Source organism: Helobdella robusta, assembly GCF_000326865.2.
Source record: "Helobdella robusta unplaced genomic scaffold HELROscaffold_1, whole genome shotgun sequence".
NCBI classification, from domain to species: Eukaryota; Metazoa; Annelida; class Clitellata; order Rhynchobdellida; family Glossiphoniidae; genus Helobdella; species Helobdella robusta.
Window position 1 is genome coordinate 5,900,515 of NW_008703570.1, and position 20,823 is coordinate 5,921,337.

General features: G+C 32.9%; 2 protein-coding genes across 2 annotated transcripts; one reads left to right on the forward strand and one right to left on the reverse strand.

Annotated features, from left to right (window-relative positions):
* Window positions 1-364: 364 nt before the first annotated feature.
* Window positions 365-6,494, forward strand: HELRODRAFT_187887 (hypothetical protein). The gene is made up of 11 exons (XM_009010943.1): window positions 365-496; window positions 941-1,050; window positions 2,197-2,288; window positions 2,538-2,598; window positions 2,684-2,858; window positions 3,169-3,275; window positions 3,418-3,541; window positions 3,870-4,214; window positions 4,629-4,696; window positions 5,144-5,443; window positions 5,508-6,494. Exons 1-11 carry the CDS (start codon window positions 394-396, stop codon window positions 6,309-6,311), a joined length of 2,289 nt encoding a protein of 762 aa, XP_009009191.1. The 5' UTR covers window positions 365-393; the 3' UTR covers window positions 6,312-6,494.
* Window positions 6,495-9,854: 3,360 nt separating this feature from the next.
* Window positions 9,855-20,177, reverse strand: HELRODRAFT_187888 (hypothetical protein; the record flags this gene model as incomplete). Its single annotated transcript, XM_009010944.1, has 21 exons — window positions 9,855-10,964; window positions 11,107-11,187; window positions 11,340-11,421; window positions 12,672-12,821; window positions 12,941-13,041; window positions 13,747-13,810; window positions 13,991-14,136; window positions 14,351-14,416; window positions 14,780-15,038; window positions 15,161-15,221; window positions 15,434-15,492; window positions 16,407-16,541; window positions 16,759-16,817; window positions 16,941-16,997; window positions 17,070-17,408; window positions 18,004-18,119; window positions 18,453-18,516; window positions 19,187-19,356; window positions 19,590-19,668; window positions 19,802-19,856; window positions 20,121-20,177. 21 exons carry the CDS (start codon window positions 20,175-20,177, stop codon window positions 10,738-10,740), a joined length of 2,427 nt encoding a protein of 808 aa, XP_009009192.1. The 3' UTR covers window positions 9,855-10,737.
* Between the last annotated feature and the right edge of the window lie 646 nt (window positions 20,178-20,823).

Below are 20,823 nucleotides of genomic sequence, written 5' to 3' on the forward strand. Positions count from 1 at the left end.
AGATTTAATCAATCAATCAATCTTCGTTTTGCGTCCAGAGACCCGGTTTCCCGAGGTAGGACGTTGTTTTCTTTGCCATCAACTTTTACAAGATGAATACATTTATTTTTGGATTTTTTATATTTTTGTGATAGTCACAGTTTTGTTTATGTAAAGGAACTTACAGATAGGTTAGAAATAGGTTTCCGCCTTCGTTGCTGTATTTTTTTGTGCCAGAGTTATGTATTTTTATATAGCGTGATAAGTTCTACAGTTTGACTATGTCGATGGTTAATCGTTGTATACTTGCAGAGTAATTATTTTAGTATTTCAAGAATAAACAAATCAAATGATTACTTTTTTCCGCAATTTTTTGTTACCACTCAGCTCGAGGCACTGGTGAGAGAGTGGCAGATGAATGAACCGGACACAACGAACAACGCATGGAAACTGGAGTATAATGATTGGGTGGAGTTGGTGCTTCCTGCCCTCAAGTTTCTCTCAAATCAATCAATTGGTCTCATTGTTTGTGTGTATTGCATCAATTTGTTTCACTCGTCATTGGTATTGCGACTCATCAATTCTGAGCTTAAAAAATTGTCAGATTGTCAAGGACAAAATTAAGCCACTGAAAAATGAAAGATTAAATTTGTTGGCATGTGAAAGAAAATCTGACTAACACTTACCTGGGTTGTACTATTTGCTTGCATAAATAAGCCGGCGAACTACGTACTTTACATCATCATCGTCATCATCATCCAATCAAAGCGGTTCTCGTTGTTGTCAGTTTGAACAATGCTAACAGTTTGAAGATCCTTCTTTTCATCATCACTATCGTCATCATCATCATCATCATCATCATTGCCATCACCATCATCATCTTCATCATCGTCATCACCATCATCATGGTCATCATCACCAGTCATCATCACCATCGTCATATTGGTTAACATGTTCACAGGCACGAGTTCATCTTATGAAGCATTCAATCCGTTCGTAGCCTTCGACGAGAGTAGTCAATCGTGGAGGTGGGTCAGCGAGGAAATGTTCGACAACGACGATCAGTTATCAGTAAGAGTGTTCATCGCTGTTGTTCCTTTCTTTTTCATGTAGATATGCTGTTGTTATGCAGCCTTTTTAATAATGATAATAATAATAAATTATTGTAATGAATTTTGAAAATAAAATATTGAAATAAATTGAATTTTGAAAACCACAAAGTAGAGATGCATCGAATATTCGGTCTGAAATTAATATTTGGCTAATTCTGTAATTGAAAGGCCAAAATAGCCGAACACACTATCACGCCACACATTGCTAAAATATTTTACTTTAGAGTGCTCCAAATATTGGTTTTTAAAATGGCCGAATAGTCGAACGTCAGTTAAAATATTTGTTAAGCGCTTTTTACTACGCTCACAGTGGTAAGAAGGGCTGAGAAGACGAGTGGTAGCATTCTGTAGCAACTGACTTTCGCAATCATTGGTAAAATACAATTTCAGTCAGTTATACCGAATGAAACTTTCACCGGTTGGGGTGTAAGATGTTTACTTAACTTTTGAAAACTTGTGAATGCTATTTATAATTGCCGCAAAAAGTTGATGGCAAAGAAAACAACGTCTTTCCTCGTGAAACTGGGTCTCTGGACGCTAAACGAAGATTGATTGATTATATATATATATGCAGTTATTGATAAAAATCACAACATGTTCCGCGTCAGTTAGTTTTCTGTTTAATTTTTTGATTTTTCTACCTGTAGATCGTGAATCAAAACCAAAATTGTTTGTTTTAACTTGACTTACAATTTACCGTTAGAAAAATCGAAAATTTAAACAGGAAGCTATGCCGTGATTGTCATCAATGATTGCATTTCTGACAATGTTAATCCAATATATATTAATATATATATATTGGCGTAAATGTTGGAAGGAGACCATATTTTATACACGATGAATTTGGATAATTCTATTTTCAATAAATTGAACATTTTCCAGAAAATTTTGTAAGGAAAATTGAAAAGATAAACTTTAAACAGATTAATGCCAACATTTCGGTAGAATTCATACTTGGTATATATGTGTATATATAAGTGTATATATAATATGTATATAGTAATCTTTATAAATCTCTGTGGTTACCAGTGTTCAGGAGCGTTGAAATTTTTAACGTTATCCGACTTAAGTTTTCACGTACATTTAATGTCTGTTGTGTTGATAGGTGTTGTATTATCATTGGATGGAAGAAAGAAATAGTTTGCAGTTGGACAGTTCAATAGCTGAATCGTCTGCCGTTGTCCCTGAAGCAAGATTGTTGGTTATAGTCATTATTATTCCTGTTTGTGTGTGTGTGTGTGTGTGTGTGTGTGTGTGTGTGTGTGTGGTGTGTGTGTATTTATGATTTATAACCTGCATATATCAATAAACAGGGCATCCCAAAAATGTATAGACGTTTTAAAAATTGTCGACTTGGTGTTATCATATTAATTAAAAATCGTAAAAATATTTTTCAGTATTTTTTTAAATTTTTTTCTGTACCTAAATTAACGTCCATTTTTAAAGTCGCACAGATTACATCGTGCAAGTGAGCACATTCGAGGAACGTGAAACATTCAGAGAACAGGTGGGTGTAGTATTTTTTATATAGCGTGTTGACATCTCATTTACCGGTTCACTCAAATGGCCTACATTTCTGATTGTGATTGCAGGAGCGCCAAAGATTTAACAATCCACATCGTTCGTTCACTTACCGTCAACATGGTTACGAATCGACAGTCGGTCCTGTCAAAGGAGTGTATTCAAGAGAGAGCAACATGATGAAAGCCAGAGGACACGCCTTGCTCGTCAGGGACAGACCCGCTTGTGTCAATATTTTGACGCTAGGTTGGTTGTCCAGTTGCATCCTATTTTTATTATAAATAGTTTTAAAATGTTTGGTAGGCTAGTTTGAAGAAATCTATTTTGGTTAATCTATTTTGATTAATTATCACCTTTCAAGAAAGTCGGAAATTTTGAAGATCACAATTAAAAAGATGCAAAAACAATAGTGAATGTTGCTTGTGAAAACGTTTATGTTTAAGAACTTCAGTTTTTCACAAGAGAATTTCAGTTTAACACATTCCGGTTTCTGTTTAATAACCTAATAAACACTCTAGGATACTTATGATGAACATGTACTGTTTAAAATATTCAGTTCACGACAGTGCTGCTCGTCTGCCAAATGGACAGGGAACCAGAGCAGATATTTGCACCCTTCTGAAAGATTCACAGTATCTTGCTGATGACATAGCTGAGGCGCAGGTTATTTTAATGACGACCGTCACCATCATGGTGCAATGGTGGTGGTTGTCTTTATTAAAAGCAACATTTTATAGAAAGTATAACCTGCATACATCATTGAATCAATCATTTAAATTTGTCTAGTTTGATTACACTTAATCAGTTGCACACTGTTGTCAGTGGAGCTTTGGACCGGCTGCATTATGAGAAGGACCCATGCGTAAAATATGATGGCGCCCAGAAAGTCTGGATACACAGGCATCGCAACAGGACTGAGGAAGAATTTGGTGAGATACGTTGGTTAAACATCTGCAATCTGATTGATGTGCACAATTTGACTTCAAATTAACAGTTGTTATTGTTATTCCGTTTTTCTGGAAGGGCAGATCATCTGAAGTTTCGTTTCTATTATTTCTACTGTTATGCATTTCTATAGGCAATATGGGCAATATTATTATTATAGGCAATGTAAAAGCAATTTTCTTTATGAGCTTAAATAGAATTATTTCTAAGTAGAGTTTTTCTTGTAGTTTTAAAAGTTTTATTATTATCGCCTTCACTCTAAATAATACTCGTTAAAGTTAAGATGTTTTTATTAAAACTGCCGTCATACAGAACGAATCCACCAAATGCAACGAGCCGCCATTAGAGCCAAAAAATTAGCATCAACGATGAAATCAAACATGAGGAAGATACAGCAGCAACAAATAAAACTACAACAGCAACAAAATCAAGTTCAGTCAAACGTTGATTCAACAGTTAAAGGTTGTCCTCAAAATGTGCCACATGCTCACAAGAAACAAAAGCAATCAAAATTATGCGCCAAACTGAGTGAATCTGCCGAATCTTCATCGGCCATCGTCAATGCAAATGATTCCGTTAATTTAAACAAACAGCTGTTGAATTATCAAGAGGTGCCACAGAAGCAATCAAAGATTCAAGCGATATTGCAGCTGCCAGGTATATGCTTGGGTATTCTTGATTATTTTATTAATTATTATTAAGCTGCTTCGACTCGCTTGCATTCCTTTCAGTGGCTAATATTTATAAATTACGGAAAGAGTATCGTTTGTGCTCTGTTGAACGTTGCACGGTGTGATGTATATTATTACGTCAACAGTTAACAAGTGATCAGTTTTCAGTATCATGTTATTATTGTAGTAAAACATCGACTGTCATATGCTGCGTATGTATCGTAGCAAACATATTTTAAGGAGACTAGAGTAGTTGTTGGAATTATGTTAAATATGAAAATGATTTAATTTTATGTTTATAATGCTGCATCGTTCCATGCACAATATTCTTGGATTTACTGTCTTCGAAGCTTTCACATTGAAATGTTTTTACATAGTGAAATGTGCTGCTACATTGCAGATAATACTTTGCCCGACGTAGCATTCACTGAGAGGAAACATCTACTACAGCAGACATCACGTCTCCAGGTTAGTTGCATTCATATGTTCTTTACCTTCTTATCATGCAAATCAATAGTTATTTATTTATTTTATTATCAGTTACATTTTTATATATATAGTTAATGTACATTTTTATTAATATAAATAGTATATAGGCATTCAAGAAATACGTCTCTATGGTTATAGCTATATGTATATGTTTATATTTTTCATCTATATATTTTTGTACTTAAAGAAAATCACCAACCTAACTTATCACTGTTTGAGGATGGTTAAGTTTTCGTCTTCTGCATTAGTGACCGAGTTCAAATGCTAACACGCCTATCCATTGCACGTATAATGTGATGTTTATGCACACGCACACATGGGCACGCTACCTTTCTGGAAAACTTATTGCAAACGCCTCTGAACGCTAACCACGGAGCGCTGTATAAGTAGAACATCATTATTTGTTAATTTTTATCTCTTATTTAGGCCCAACAACTGTTGGCTAATAGAAAACCGTCCACCTCTGGGATTCCCAATTTGAACGTTCAACAACATGACTCAACTATGGAACTGGTTAAAGCATCATCATTGATGAGCGATTTTCAGCTTGCTAATCAGCAGAAACAAGCATCGGGGTTAAATGTCTGCGCCGCAACATCAGTAACTCTGCAACACATCTCCAGGCCACAAATTTCCAACTCTTCCAAGCAGCTCTTTTCACAGCACAATCTAATATTAATGTCACAAAAAAAGCAGGACAAGCAGTACAGCACTATTACAACTTCGGTAAATTAATTTAATAAAAATTTTGTAATGAAAATTTCGAAAATGATAAATTTAATTTCCGTAGGCGACCGAGCGGGTCAATCCATCATCTCCCTGGAACAACGAATATGTTGCAAAGTTATTGAAAAGTAACAAGTTTAATACTACTACAACACTCCAGCAACAAGTAGCAACGTCATCAGCAGCCTTGTTAACATCTTCAGTAGTTAATTTGCTAAGCAATGTTCAAAACATTAACAGCCCCAGTGTTAAGAGAAATGTATTGAATTTGAACGCTATCAGGTTGTTGTCATTACCTCCTAGACTTGTTAACGTCGACCAGTCAAAACTATTGAAAGCAGATCAATCCATGGTCTTGCGAAGTACGTCAAATAATGTTCCTATAGTTCAGTCCAATATTTCATCCACTAACATGCTGATGGTATCGCACAATATTACAAATACTTCTCAGCTTATGACATCTAGATTACCAACTTTAGATAATGCACAACTTCCAGTGCTGAACGTAAAGCCGTCATCATCATTAAATTCACTCATGGCATCATTGGCACCAGTAACCATGAAGCAAGTACAACAGCAAAAACAAATTGGTCAAATGCAAACACTTAGACCACAAATACTCTCAACAAACGTTCAGCCACAGCAGCAAGCACAACAAATACGGACGCTTTTTCTCTCTCCTCAACAACAGCAACAGTTGAAACAATTGCAACAACTAAGGTCACCTGCATCACAACCGTTAGCAGCACAACAAGCGACATCGCCAGCTCACCTGCCAATCACATTGCAAGGGTTTCTACAATTGATTAACCAGAATCAGATCAATATCAACAACCATGCAGCTTCTGTGCCAACAACTAAAAGATAGACATTTTTATTCTAACGCATTTTTATGAGAAGTTTTTCATGCATTTCAACGTAAAAGTGTTTTTTGTAACAACAAGAAGCTCAACAAAATAATAATTTCAACTTGTTTCTTATATTTGTTTTCTGTTTTTTATATATTTGGTTTTTAGTACTTTTGGCTTGAATAATTAATGAATAATAGAAAAGTCGCAACAAAATTTCAGTCACCCCATCGTTGATGTTGAAATTCACGCATCATTTTAAGGTTTCCAAAGGTTTCGACTTCTTTGCGCGTGTATCTCATATTGGTAATCTCTTCCCACTAATCACAAAAGAATGAGCCCCTTTTATCTTTAGCCGACCGACCGCCGTTATTATTTTCTCCATTTCTGTATTTGACTTTTGGCTATTAAATGCATAAATCAATCATTAAACGCTAACAGTGTTTGGAAGACATTGGTAAATTACAAAATGCACTTAGTGTCTTAAAGAAATTAACATAAATAATTAACAATTAAAGTCGAATTCAGATAAATGTAATATACTTACATTACATAAGCAATCAACTTTAAGTTATAATTATAAAGTTGAAAACAAACTAATTGGTCACGTGAAATGTACAGGGTATCATAGTATAAGTAAATTTTCGACTGAACTTCGAAGTACACACAAGTCATTAAAACCTACGGTGTGCTTGACAAATGGATCAAGACATTTTTGCAACGCGGTACAAGGTCAGGTGAAATAGGAAAGGTTTGGTTAGAAAAGAACAAAGCTAGTAAAAAATTGCCAAAATCTTATAAAGAGAGAATGAAGTTTTTAAATTTGATGACATCAAAATATTGCAGATACAGAGGTGGTAAGATTGATGTATATAAAATACTATATAATAACTCTCCGACCTCGAACCAGTATTTTTTCTGTCTACTATATACATATATTATATTGTTAGTTAATAGTTAGTAATTTCAACTATAAGTAGCCTATAATAACTTTCATTGTAATTCGATTGGCCGGTCAATAATTACACTTTCCAGAACATCATTCAGGTTCATTTCAATCGGAAGACCAACATTAATTTGTTTTTGTTGCTTTTGATGGCTTTGTTGTTGCTGTTTTTGTTGCTGAGCTTGTTATTTGTTTTTACGTTGTTGTTGTTGAGAAGTTCAGTAAATCAATAACTCGATCAAAAAAACTCTTGGGAAAAAAATTAATTCTTATTATAATTGCCATCCATTTGTATAACTTAAGACATGGAATATTATGAGTTTAAACAAAAATGTTTAAATTTCATGGGATTTATGACCGCATTCAATGCCAGATTCGTTTCAGTTTATTTTAAGTTAAGTCAATTCACAGTAAAGCATACTAGAATTACTATTTGTACAATAACTACTACCACCATTACTAACATTAATAATAATAAAATTATTATTACTATTACCACTACTATCACTATTATTACTAGTACTACTACACAGCTCTTGCCAAAGCCACTACTTCTACAAGTAATACTACTACTTCTAAGTGCACGTGTATGAATGTGTGTCCAACCTAGCCTGACGATATTGTTGATTTTATACAAAGTTGATTTGCGCTGGCGCATAAATTTTAAATCACTAGCTCCCGGAGAAATAAATTCACGATAGTTCTACTCCACAAAGGTCTATACTATACTATAGATTCTATAGGTTATACATTATTCTTGAAAATGTAATAATAATTGATGATCGTCCTTTAAATGTGAGACTATCCATGCAAAACAACAGTTTGTTGAAATATTAAATTTTCTTGTCATGAAGCTTGGTATTTCAGTTGAGTTTTTATTTATCTAAAACATGATATTTTTACATTACATGAATAAGCGACTTTCAGTACAACACTAACCAGAATTGTGCTAAGAAAATTTAGTACAAGGGCCACTTGGCCCAAAATTGATAAGTCGAACGGTAACTATAACTTCAACTGTAACTTAAATAAGCATCAAAACTGTAACTTTAACTTGACCTAAGAACTAACTGAGTAACTAACTTTAACTATAACTGAGGTCAAATTAAATGACTAGAACACTGTTTCAAACATATTTAAAAATTAATTGGGTAATTTTTGCGTTAACCAACTATATGGAAGATACCGCTGGTATTATTAGTAATGTACCTATTAAATATGGTTGTTATAGATAGATGCATGATGTCCACCCCGCATTTATTAATCTCTTCTAATTCTAATAAAACCAGTTTAGCATATCATCTTATTATTTCTGCATATAGAATTTTCCATGAATTTCTTATTAGGCGGAATGAAATTACACGTTGGTATCTAAAATTGAAGAATTACCAATATGAAACAACAAGATCGAACCACTGCTTGTCATCGAAATTCGTAAATAAAACGGATCAAGTTAACAAGCTATGCAAATGTAAATTTCTATTATTTACAACAATATAAAAAAGTTAAATTTTACAAATGTTGAGATTTTTTTGAGAATTTCAAAATTCTATTTTTCAAATTTACTAAGTGTTAACGTAAAAATGTTTGCTAAGAACAAAATACATTTAAACTCAGGTACATTTAACTAAACAAAGGTTCAGCAAAATAAGTTTCCGTGGGATGGGTTCTTGTAAAGAAATGATCAAAAATGATCAAAATGGATTTGTCATTGCTGATTGAAAATCAAACAGGTATAAGGAATTGAAAGTTTACATCCAATCCAGTTGCTCAGAAGTTTTAACGTATTTTCCGTCAGTTACGGCGTAGAGCTGAGTAAAATAGATATAAAACAAAATTTTTGATAAAAATACAATCACAGTTAAACAATTAAATGTCTAAGAAATTAAAACAATACGTAAAATAATGTTAATTTAATCCACGTAGAGTCGTAAACTATTCAGCAATTTTTTGTTAGATAGTTAACATGATTCGAAAAAAAACCATGAACAATTACATTGATTGAAAAACTGATTGAAATAAAAACGATGAAACGTCTAACAAACACAAATGCTAGTCAAGTTCACTTATAATATCATGAACATCAAATTCAAATAAAATCATATATGTTCTTATGACAAACTTTAAGAGTTGTCATGAAACGATTCAAATATTTTATGTAACAGATTCCATCATTCGACGCTAACATAGTAGCTCAAACCATGTGAAATTACAAAAACTGCATTAAATTGAAACTACAGATCAAAACAACTAATTTATTATTTAAGATATGCAGACCAAATAACATTTAAGACATAAACCTAAAACCATCTCACATTATTCAATGTAATAACACTTTCAATATAAATGCAGCATAATCATGATCTTAAAGGACGATTATCATTGAAAATACAAAAATCATAAGAATGATTAAAACAAATTATGAACGCAGCACAATTTTAACTATAAACTTTTGCCAGAACTTCCAAAATATATTTTTCAATAAAAAACGCTGTGATCTACTGTGTCAGATAAATGTTTACGTTTAGGAAATGTTAAGGGACGCTGATGTAATGAAGAGTAAGGTAAGAGTGCTGGTACTCTGCAAACTCGAAGAAATAAATTTTTAAGCCCAGCATTTCAATTTAAGAAGACTCTGGTATACGAAATTTTCTGTTAGATAGAATTAAAGTCCAAACTGAATTCAATGCCTCCACAATGTCGCATGAGTATTTCAGGTTAGACTAAATTTTTCTCTCTTTGCATATTATAATATAAAAAAATTCTACGCGCAGGTATAAATAAAACGCGCGCGCTCAAACATGCAAACACACATTTGTGCACATTATAATATGCATGTATGTACGAATGAATGTATGTATAATATGTATGAATGAATGAATGTATGTGTGTGTATGCACGTACGTATTCTATGTGCATACATAATATTTGAAATCATGGCAAAACAAGGACAGAACTAAGTTGTGGATCAATAAGTTTCGTCCACATGAACATTTATAATTTCACGCAAAAAAAATAATGAAATGTGCTGTAGATAGCAAGAAAGTCCTCGTGAACACTGATTGATACGAGGAAACATGCGTTTGAGAGTACGAACGTCGTTCAATACAAATTTAGGCTTTTATGAAAAAATAGTTCTACAACCATTCCAACTGCCGAGAAACGCGTTCAATTACATTTTAATGTTTATAGCTGCTCTTATTTGTCCGAATGGTGATATGTCAGTGCATGTATGAATGAAAAAAGTCAGAATGATTAAAGAGTATGCAAAACGTATCAGTATCTTATATACGAAATTACAGAGAACTGTTTGCAATATAAATTTGTAAGATTAATAAGAAGCATGTAAACCATAAACTAGTTGCATGATGAACAATATGGAACATGCATTGCTAAAGATCATCCATCCTTCGTATGACTAGCATCCATACAGAAAAATGTTACAATTTTGAATAATAATTTATGTGCTTTTGATACCATTATTACAATTCTCCCACCAATCACCAGTTCCTCGAAGAGAGTCCAGGTCTGTTTAGCGACATGAAATAGATTTGAGATGATCCAGTTTTATCTGAAGAGAAAAAGACTTTATCATTTCTCTCACAAAGATATTTGAGTTTCTGTTCTTTCTTGTGCATGAAGACTCCATCCAAGTGACCCGTCTCTGCTGACCTGATCTCAATTGCCTTGTTGCCCCAACCCATTATTTGGCCGGTACCTATGTAGGCTGCGAAAAATTAAATGAATGGACAGTTTTGTATGGAGTACAACTGTAATTTTTATAAAAAGTTGGAACGATGAACAACTCAAACTATCTGAACAGCACAACAAAATTTTAAATAATTGCAAAAAAGAAGACTTAAACCGACCAACAGATGTCGGTTCTTCGCCCCACTGCAGGACCATGTTCTTCGTCGGCTTGCCATTCGGGTCTACATACACACCTTCATCTTCAATTGAAACATCAAATTTGAATTTAATACATATCAGAATATCATCAAAAGCCATCGAGCAAAATATATCTTAAAAAGTGTCAAGGCGTTTAAAAATTGAAACATTTTGATAATAAGAATTGATTTATGAACAAGAAGAGACATCTAACTGTTATAGCAGAGTAGCAGCTGTGAACCATTTGAATTAGGCAGAAGAACGATTGCTTGTGGAATCATTGCAACAAAGTTCAACTTGATAAAAATGAACATCAAATTAAAAAATAAGTTACTTTATCACTACGCAAAGAAAAACTGATTTGATATATATCTATCTGAACCAAATAACGGAAAATAATGAAATGTTCATGCACACGGACACGCGCGCGTAAACACACACACCACACACACACACACACACACACACACACACACACACACAGGCAAGCATGTAGATAGATAGGTACGTCAATTACACAGCCAATGAATGAAGCTGGTACAGCAGCTCTGAAAGCAGCCCATTTCAAAACCAGCAAACATAAAAAGTTAAGTAAAAATATGAAAATAACACAAAAACGTTTCTCCCATTATGCAAATTATATTGTACATCGTAACTATACTAATTAACAGATATTTCAAGAAAATAAAACATCAACTGTCTTTTTTAATTAATTACAAACAATCAAACAACTTTAATCACTTGAATAACGAGATTGATTATTTACTAAATCAATTAAGAATGAAGCAGATTATGAACAATTAAGGGCTTAAATTTGTTTGAAACGTAGGTGGTCATAAATTTAATGTACAAAAATATTGGTTGGTTTAAATAAACAGAACATAATTGTGAAACGTATCTCTTCATAGCGAAAAGATCTCACGCTTATTGGAAAAACTAAATGAAAATATCATGCTGAACAGGACATAATACATGTCGATGTTGAGTTAAAACCCTTCCTAGGTGTCAAGAGCAACAATGAAAATTGTAGCAAGTTTGTCACGTTGTAAATTAAAACGAGATTATAAAAGTACAAACAACCAAATCATTGTTTGTAAACATATTTGAAACTTTTTCATTCAGCAAGCAGGGACAACGGTTTTTCATGCATTAAACAGAAAAAACAATAAACAAAATGATAAAAAATTAAATAAAATGAACAAAAACTACCAGAAATTTTGTTTAAGTAATTTCACATGCACTAAAATTCAATCAACAATTGAAAATTAAAGATAAAAAACAAACTAAATTGTAATAGTAAAATAAACATTTGAACATTTGAAGACTTACTTGACTCCGAAACTATTGAAGACAAAAAGGGTTAAATATTTTAAACTTCAAGCAAATTATTTAAATAGATTTTATATTGAAAAATAAAGTTTAACATAGTGAGAAAGTGATGTTACATTTTGTTAGATTAATTTACTAATGCGAAAAGCATCAATTTCGTTTGAAAAGGTTATAGTCAATTGTTTCTATATCTACATGTCAAGGTCAACAAACTTACGTGAGCAGGTATGTAGAGGTCGAACACTGCAGATGTGTCAAGGTCAATCCCGTGAAAGCCTCTGCTGGAGGCATAAAGGATTTTGATCTTCTGTCCATCTTCTACTATAAGATCCACCATGATCGGTCGATCGGGAATGTTGGTAAACATCTAAGTTTTTAGACATCGAATTCACAATTGAAAATAAAATACCGCGTTTAAATTTTTAATACTACCCACTCGAAAACCATTATTGATATTTTGAAAAGTTTTGCATGAATATCACAAACTTTGAAAAGCATGAACTTGCAATAAGGCTTCGGTGCCCATGCATATATCTCGATCCTGTCCTTCAGTCCCATCACCAGAAACCAAATTCGCTCGTAGTGTACTGAACAACAAGGAAATCATTAGAGACTTTCAAACAATTTTATATTACATCTCAATACATAATATATATATATTGATATATATATATATATTTTTTACAATATTCTAGAGACCAAAGAAGATGACCAGCCAATTAAGAAACCTGACACCTAATTCGCATCAAAGTTCAATTTTACAACACCAAAGTTAATTTTTACAACGTCAAAGTTAATCTTGACAAAGTCAATATTTCCCTATATATACAACAAGGAGCACGGACATTCGGAATCGAAATATGGCCTTATTTGCAGCATGAATTCGAAAAATAAGTTTATTTTGAATTTTAATAAACTAAACGTTCAAACGTTCACCAAAAAACTTTAGTGAGAAAAATCGAAAAAACGAACTACAAACATATTAACGCCAAACATTCGGTAGAATTTATAGAATATTGTAAAAATTATGGTCTATTACCATCATATATATATATATATATATATATATATATATATATATATATATATATATTTACATACATATCAAAAATATTATTGTAGTAATTTATGAATAAATGAGTAATCATGGTCTTTACCAGCATTCACCAAAGTATAATATATATATATATATTAGTGCACATTGTGTGTGTATGCGTATGTGTTACTAATATGTGGTTCATGAAAACCACAGCAGTAAATAATTTTCTGAAAGTGAGACTTCAAATACAAACCGATCTTGAAGTGTATACAGTTTTCAATTTCTCCAACTGTCACCCAACCTCCCTGTTTATCATTCTGCAGTTGAACGTTCAAACGTTGAACGTTTTTAAATACAATTTTTGACACTTCAGATGAAAAGACATAAATAAGAACTTTGAAAAAATTTAACTGTTTGTTAACTGTTACCAACAAATGTTTGCAGTTCAACTCTTGAAAGCAGTGAGAATGAGGCAAGAGAAAGAAATTTAAACTAACATCATCACTCCTTAGAATCTTGTTCTTTAAATAGTTCATGTTGTAGATTCTTATCTTATTTTTTTTCCCGGAATTCGTAACCAAAATGCAGCATTTTTCTATCAATTCCATTTGAAAAAATCGTCTCCTATTGATCAGCGGATAAACTGTACAAAAAAGTAGAGTAACAAAGACATCAAAGAGTATTGAATATAAAAACAAAACGATAACAATACATGGAGAAAAAAAAACAAGACGTGTTAATGTGTTTTTAATAATCACAGTCTCTGGTTTAGCGCTGGTTAGTTGCATGTGGTTGCATACACAACGACAAGAACAAAAGTCAGGTTGCACATACAACGACGAAACAACAAAACTTACCTTTTCCAGCACCACTTCTGTCCAACAGCATCAATCCATTCTCCGTGCCCACCAATAAATTCACACCTTAAATTGCAATTTTATGAAAAATGATCAAGACATTAATGCTTAAACACCAACAAAAAATGACAGCATTGGGTAAGATGTGAGTCGAAACGATTAAGTGAAACAATTTTTTTCATAAAATATTTTTAATTAAAAATTTCAAGAATTAAAATTCCAATAGCGTTAACTTAATTACTACCGTAATATTTCAAGAATTGTGAAATTTTATAATTTTAAATTAGCAAGTCGTAAAACGGAAAAATAACTGTCAATTTTTCATATGAAACAGAGAAACATAAAAATTTTTAATGAAAAGTCCAAAATATTTGCAGTTTGTAAAAGGTGAGTGCATTTGAAGGACAAATTCATAAAAACGCAGCTAACCCCACAACGTTGCACACAAAATGGTGGTGTTGAATTTCTTCTTGTATTTCCTGATCTCTGGTGGCTCGCAATCGGTTGGTGCATTGGACGACACATTGACATTGATCCTCGAGTCCCTGCGGTCGATGGCATTGCTCGATGGTGAGTTACTGATGGCCCCACCGTGACCTTCGCCTGGAGTTGTACCAAACCCGAATGGGATGAATGGACTCGACCCAACACCTGCTTTTGGGCCCTCCAAATTCAATGCCCTCATTTGCTGTTGTTGGTTTGAGTATCAATATTGTTGTTCAAAAGAATAATTCCTAAAACCTAGTATTTAGATTCTATGAATAAAAAACGAGAGTTTCATAAGATAGAAAAACGTGGAGAGAGACAGACCTCGTTGTTTTCACGAATCATTCGAGAATCGCGAGGCGGTGATACAACGTCAGGTAGCTGGCTGTTTGGAGGACGACGTGGAGGAGCTTTCTGTTTGATTAGGAGGTCATAATTTTCTATCTTACTGTTAGTTACGTAGTTACATTCATGTATTCGTTTTTTCATCATTTACACTGTAACTTTTCTGAATAACAAAATGTTTGCCGCGTAATTAAAATTTGCAATGAAATAACTGTCAATCAAAAATTAAGAAAAATAAAAAAACAAACTGACGTTTTTGTCTTGTATGGGCTGGCGAGGTGGAACTTGAGGGGCTGGATCAGAAGGAGGATCTGTTGTCGTTAGTTGCATATTCATTTTATGGGTGATATGTTTTTGCCGAAATAACAAAAATAAATGAATAAATAAATAAATGGGATAATTGTAATGCTCATAAAGAAGAGTGTAGGAAGAAGAGAGAGGAATGGAAGATATGGTGACCGTAGAGATCTAGCCAAATTTTATCCTCACGAAAAATGAAAATATTTAATGGAATTGGATTTCCTATGAGCAAACAATGTCATGGAATGCGGGAGGTAGGAAAGTGATGAAAGTTTAGAATCACTGTTAATGAAGGGATAATCTTGCACTTGCCCAAAAAGATAACAAAAATGAACACGACATTCAAGTTCTCTTCAAAGATAATAAAATATGTTGGTTAAATGATGAAATAGTTTGGTTTAGTGGTCATGGTTTCAGGTAGTGGTCTAGTTGGTGATTTGCTGGGTAGAAGGAAGATGACTGGGTGCACAAATGAAAAATTTAATTCGCTATATAAAATAGCCTGCATTAACCCAGAACCACGCCAAATCTGTTACAGCTTGCTTTTGCAAATTTATGACAAAAGTATTTAAATATTAAAAATTAAATAATAAATGGAGATAGTTGAATAATGAAAAAAAACCACCTTTCAAAATCTTTTCAAACTCCTCTTTGTTACGAGGCCTACATGAATTGTTATAATAAATTGAATCAGCAACTAGGTTTTGTTACTGTTATATGAAGATGTGTGCCTAGATTGATTCCTTACAAAATTATAGAAAAAAAAATGAAAAGTGACATAACGAACAACATTAAATAATTATCTCAAGCAGAATTTTGCAGACTTTAACCAAAAAAATTAAGCTTAACCGAGCGTAATTGAAAACACATGCAGTCAGAATGAAAACAAAGCGATATAGGGATAAATGTAAGGAATGTAATGGACTAGCAGAGGTCTTGGATGGCCTGAAACAACGAGGGTACCATCAGGGGCTGCCTCTTCATCTGAATCATCTTCAACCAGGTTGTCCGGGGTGCCTGCTGGATGCTTCATTGGATGGAGTTGCTGGCTCTCCAACTTCTAATTAAAAAAACAATAACCAAGTCTTATATGTTTATTTATTATCTTCTACTTGAACCCTTTTTTCAACACAAACAAAAATAAAAGATTCATTTGGCAAGTTCATTTGCTTCTGAAAAGGTGGATTACATAAAAAAATTCACAAATGATTACATCGTAGTTTTGAAAATTAGAAATTATCGACCGAGAGTTTCAAAATGAATAAACTGTCGACGACCTGTCTGACTTGATCAGATCTTGGGAAGTATGATGGGGGGTGAACATCTGCTCCTGCAACTGGTCATGATAATGACGACGATTATTATTACAATGACGGCCGTAAGTGACCAGATCAAATTTAGCATTTAGCAAACAAACAGACGAACAGACAAACAAGCAGAGAGACAGACATCAACCAACCATTTCGGCGAGGCTGATGAGGTGATTGGTGGTGTGCTTGATGAAACTGAGGAGAGGCTGAGTGGTGTTGTTGCTGATGAGGATGATTGTGGTGATGATTGTTCTGCTGCGGCATGCCACCAGGCCTACCTGGAGAGGCCATCTGTTTGATTGCAATGCAATATTTTTTCAACAGAGGCGAAACAATTCCAATTTTTTGTGATTTTGGTATTATCGACGATTGAATGCATTTGATGATGTTAACATAATATGGCAGCAGTGTACCCAACAATTTTGTGACAATAAACGTTGGTGTTGGATTCAGGCTACAAGATTTTGTTGGTGACGACTGAATTACGTTTTTAATATCGTCTAATGTAACTGTGCTGAAGCTGTTAAACCGAGAGATAACCATTTGATAATCAGGAGCAATGTCATTACCAAACGATATGCTGGATTCCTCTGCTAAATATCGCTGGTAGCCATGGGCTGTTATAGAATCATTAGCCGAATTGGAAGAGTTATTTTTAATGAGAGATGAGTCTCTGGTCTACAGTATCTACCAAATTAGAATTAAACTAATTCTAAATTATAAAAAAAATAAAATCATGTTTTCCTGATTTACCATGCTGGATCCCCACTGAATTATTATTAATAATTTAAAAAAACTAAGTTTCTTTTTTTATTCCGGTAAATAATACTTTTAAGAGCCTATACGGGTGAAAATTCAGGACTAAGAATGAAATATAATTTTTGAAAGTGCTGTATGATAAGGTGCTGTATGATTATTATCTACCTAAATAATGAATAAAAACAAAAGAATAAACATTTCAAAGTCATTTGTATGCAGTCATCCATCGTAATATATTAGATAAACTAAACACTGTCACGTAATATGTTAAATCACTTTCTGTGTATGCCATGATATGTCGTCACCAATTTATTTAAAACTTTTCATAGATATTGAAAGACGACAAGAAATATGGCTTTGGAAACTACTTGTTTTTGAAAATCCAATTAATGCATTTGAATTCAATCCTCTAATAACCCACCTGCATAGCTCCGGACCGATTCTGGGGCATACTTGGCTGGGCTTGTGGCATGTTGATTAAGTTCTGTTGTGGCAGTCTCGACTTTTCATTGTTCTGAATATTCTGAAAAGTTTTCCTCAGTGTTGTATCGCCCTGAGCTGCCATGGAACTATTCCAGGATTAAAACAACTTCATTAAATAATAAATTGAGTGAGCTTTAAATTCAAAGTTATTATTATAGTTTATTTGTGAAAATCGCCATCTATTGATTTTTCACTGCAGTCAAAAACAGAGAAGGATTTTAAAATGAGCAAAATGGTAAATGCCGCAGGTTTCATCAGTCCCTCAGGGGATTGATTGATTGAAGAGGATTATTACGTAACTTCCAAATGCAAAAACATAATTTGGCATGAAGTACACCTACGCTCTAATAATAATAATAATAATAATAATAATAATAATAATAATAATAATAATAAGTGAAATGACAAATGAGACCAACTTGTCATCATATTTCGTGTCCTCCTCCTCTTCTTCCCCGAACATGTACTCACTCGACACATCATCTGCATTGTGTTCAAATCAAAAATCTAAATTACTAAAAACTGACTGCAGTCATTCACGTTTTTAATAACAACAAACAACAACAACACACGTTTAGACGACATTTTCCCCGAGATCGGGGTTGCCGTTTGGCTACCTATGATGAAACTTCTGTCATCATAAGTAATTTATTTGGCTAATTTTTACGCAGGACGCCCTTCCTTATGCAACCACAGTTATAAGCGGTGGGCCTAGCCTTTGATGATCCAACATTGCTCACAAGGCAGTGAGGGTCAGTTTAATGTCATAACCAGGACAAAGTCATTCACGTTCTTTTTTAATGATAATAAAAATTATCATTATTATTATAATTATAATTACTATAATAATTATTACTACAATGATAATAATACTAAATACAAATTTTTTTTTAACAATTATAATAATAAATAATATAAATTTTTTTAAACTTTTTCTAAATTGTTTCTAGCTTTAAAAATTAATTAATCCAGCAAAAAAAATTAATTTTGTATTTGATAAGTGGTTGACATTTTTATTTATTTTTGAAAACAATTGTAACAATTCCAGAGTTGCAGAACACTGAAATAAATGCAACGATGATGAATCATGTTTGTGAAAAATAAGTGGAAATAAAGATAACTAAAAGGTAGCTGCAGAGACAGATAAACAAACCTCTTCTCGTTCTGGCATGTTTGTCGATATGTTCCCTGATTTCTCGAAGTACTTGCTTCTCTGTTGGCAAGTCCTTAACAAATGGATGTTTGATCAGCTGATCAGTTGATGGTCGCTTTGTGTGGTCTTTCATCAAAGATAAGTCTATAAAATTTGTGAAATTTTTTGACCTGTGGACGAAAAAAAACCATCAGTTATTTGTTTCATAATGAAGACATGTTTAAATCAGTATTTAATATTTAGTGGCCTATAACAATATTCAAGTTCATTCGTTATATTTAAAAATATGTGTATCTGGTAAAGATCTGTCAAATGATGCAATCTTTTTGCATATTTAAGACAGGATGTTGGCAAAAGAACAAATCAATAACAAAGCAAATAAAGTTATAAACAATAAACAAACCATTTCTTGGATTTCAGCTTGGGGGCAGGATTACGAGGAATGAGGAAAAGTGCTCGCATTGGATGCATCTCACACAGTGCTACAAGTAGCAATCGATTTTAATCAAATTATATCGGCTATAATAGCTTGAATGATTGTTTTGCAATTTATTTCATTAAAAATATTTTTTTTAAATATTGTACAATTTTTTAAAATGAATTCTGTTCACATACGTGGTTTCCCTTCAGCCATTTCAATGGCAGTAATGCCTAATGACCACAGATCACTCTGAAAAAATGATCGGGCAATCTATGCTAATTTTGATCGACATTAATCTTTTTTATAAACATAATTGAACAACCAATTTAAAGCAATGATAAAAATGAATAAACTAAATGATGTTACAAGAAAACAAAACAATTGAGGTTACTGGTAATTAATACATTCTAGATAAAAATTCAAATGAAAAATAAGCAACATCTGAACGTAACAAACCAGTCTGCAGAAAAATGCAATACAAAAACCAACAGCAACGCAAAATTTTCTAGCAACCTTGAAGTCATAAGTTCTTCTTGGGTCCTCATCACATGCAATTACTTCTGGAGCCATCCTGCAGTCATATTTTAAACGATAAAAAGAATTATTAGTGTCAAGTTGCAGCTAATGCTAATCCGCAAATGTTTCACAATCAAAGTGTTCGCACAGATGTTAATTTTTTATCCGTAGTAAAATGACAGATGAACCTTTGCAACTAAATGTTAATATGTTCAAACATTCAACATAAAACTCAAGTAAAACCGCTAGATTTTCCAATGCATCCACAATTTGCGTTTTCAATGTTATGATGAGAAATTGATGATTGCAATATAAAAGTTATGAAAGGGATGATGACAACAACTTGATAGGACAACAATGTAAAAATGATGATGAAATATTGACACATTGTTGATGCATTAGAACAGGGATGGACAAACTTTTGGCCGTGAGGGCCGCATTGAGAACTATTTGACTTTTGAAGAGCCGAATATGTATTTAAATAGCAATACATACATATGCATTTCACTCGGAGTGAAAATTTTTTGACATGTTTTTTGTTGCTGACGACTTTTTTTTTGGTCGTAATGTTGTTCGAACGTTAGTTTTTTCGATATTTGTCTATGAGAGAGATAAAAAAAAAGTTTTTATGTCGATAATATTTTAAATTTTAACAAAAAATTTGTGAGTTTATTAAAATAATATCTCTAATCAATAACAA

Coding starts and splice junctions, on each gene's coding strand:
- HELRODRAFT_187887 (XM_009010943.1), top strand. CDS start 394: ATGAATGAACCGGACACAACGAACAACGCATGGAAACTGGAGTATAAT. Junction 2,599..2,683: donor GTGAAACATTCAGAGAACAG/GTGGGTGTAGTA, acceptor TTGTGATTGCAG/GAGCGCCAAAGATTTAACAA. Junction 3,276..3,417: donor ATGACATAGCTGAGGCGCAG/GTTATTTTAATG, acceptor ACACTTAATCAG/TTGCACACTGTTGTCAGTGG.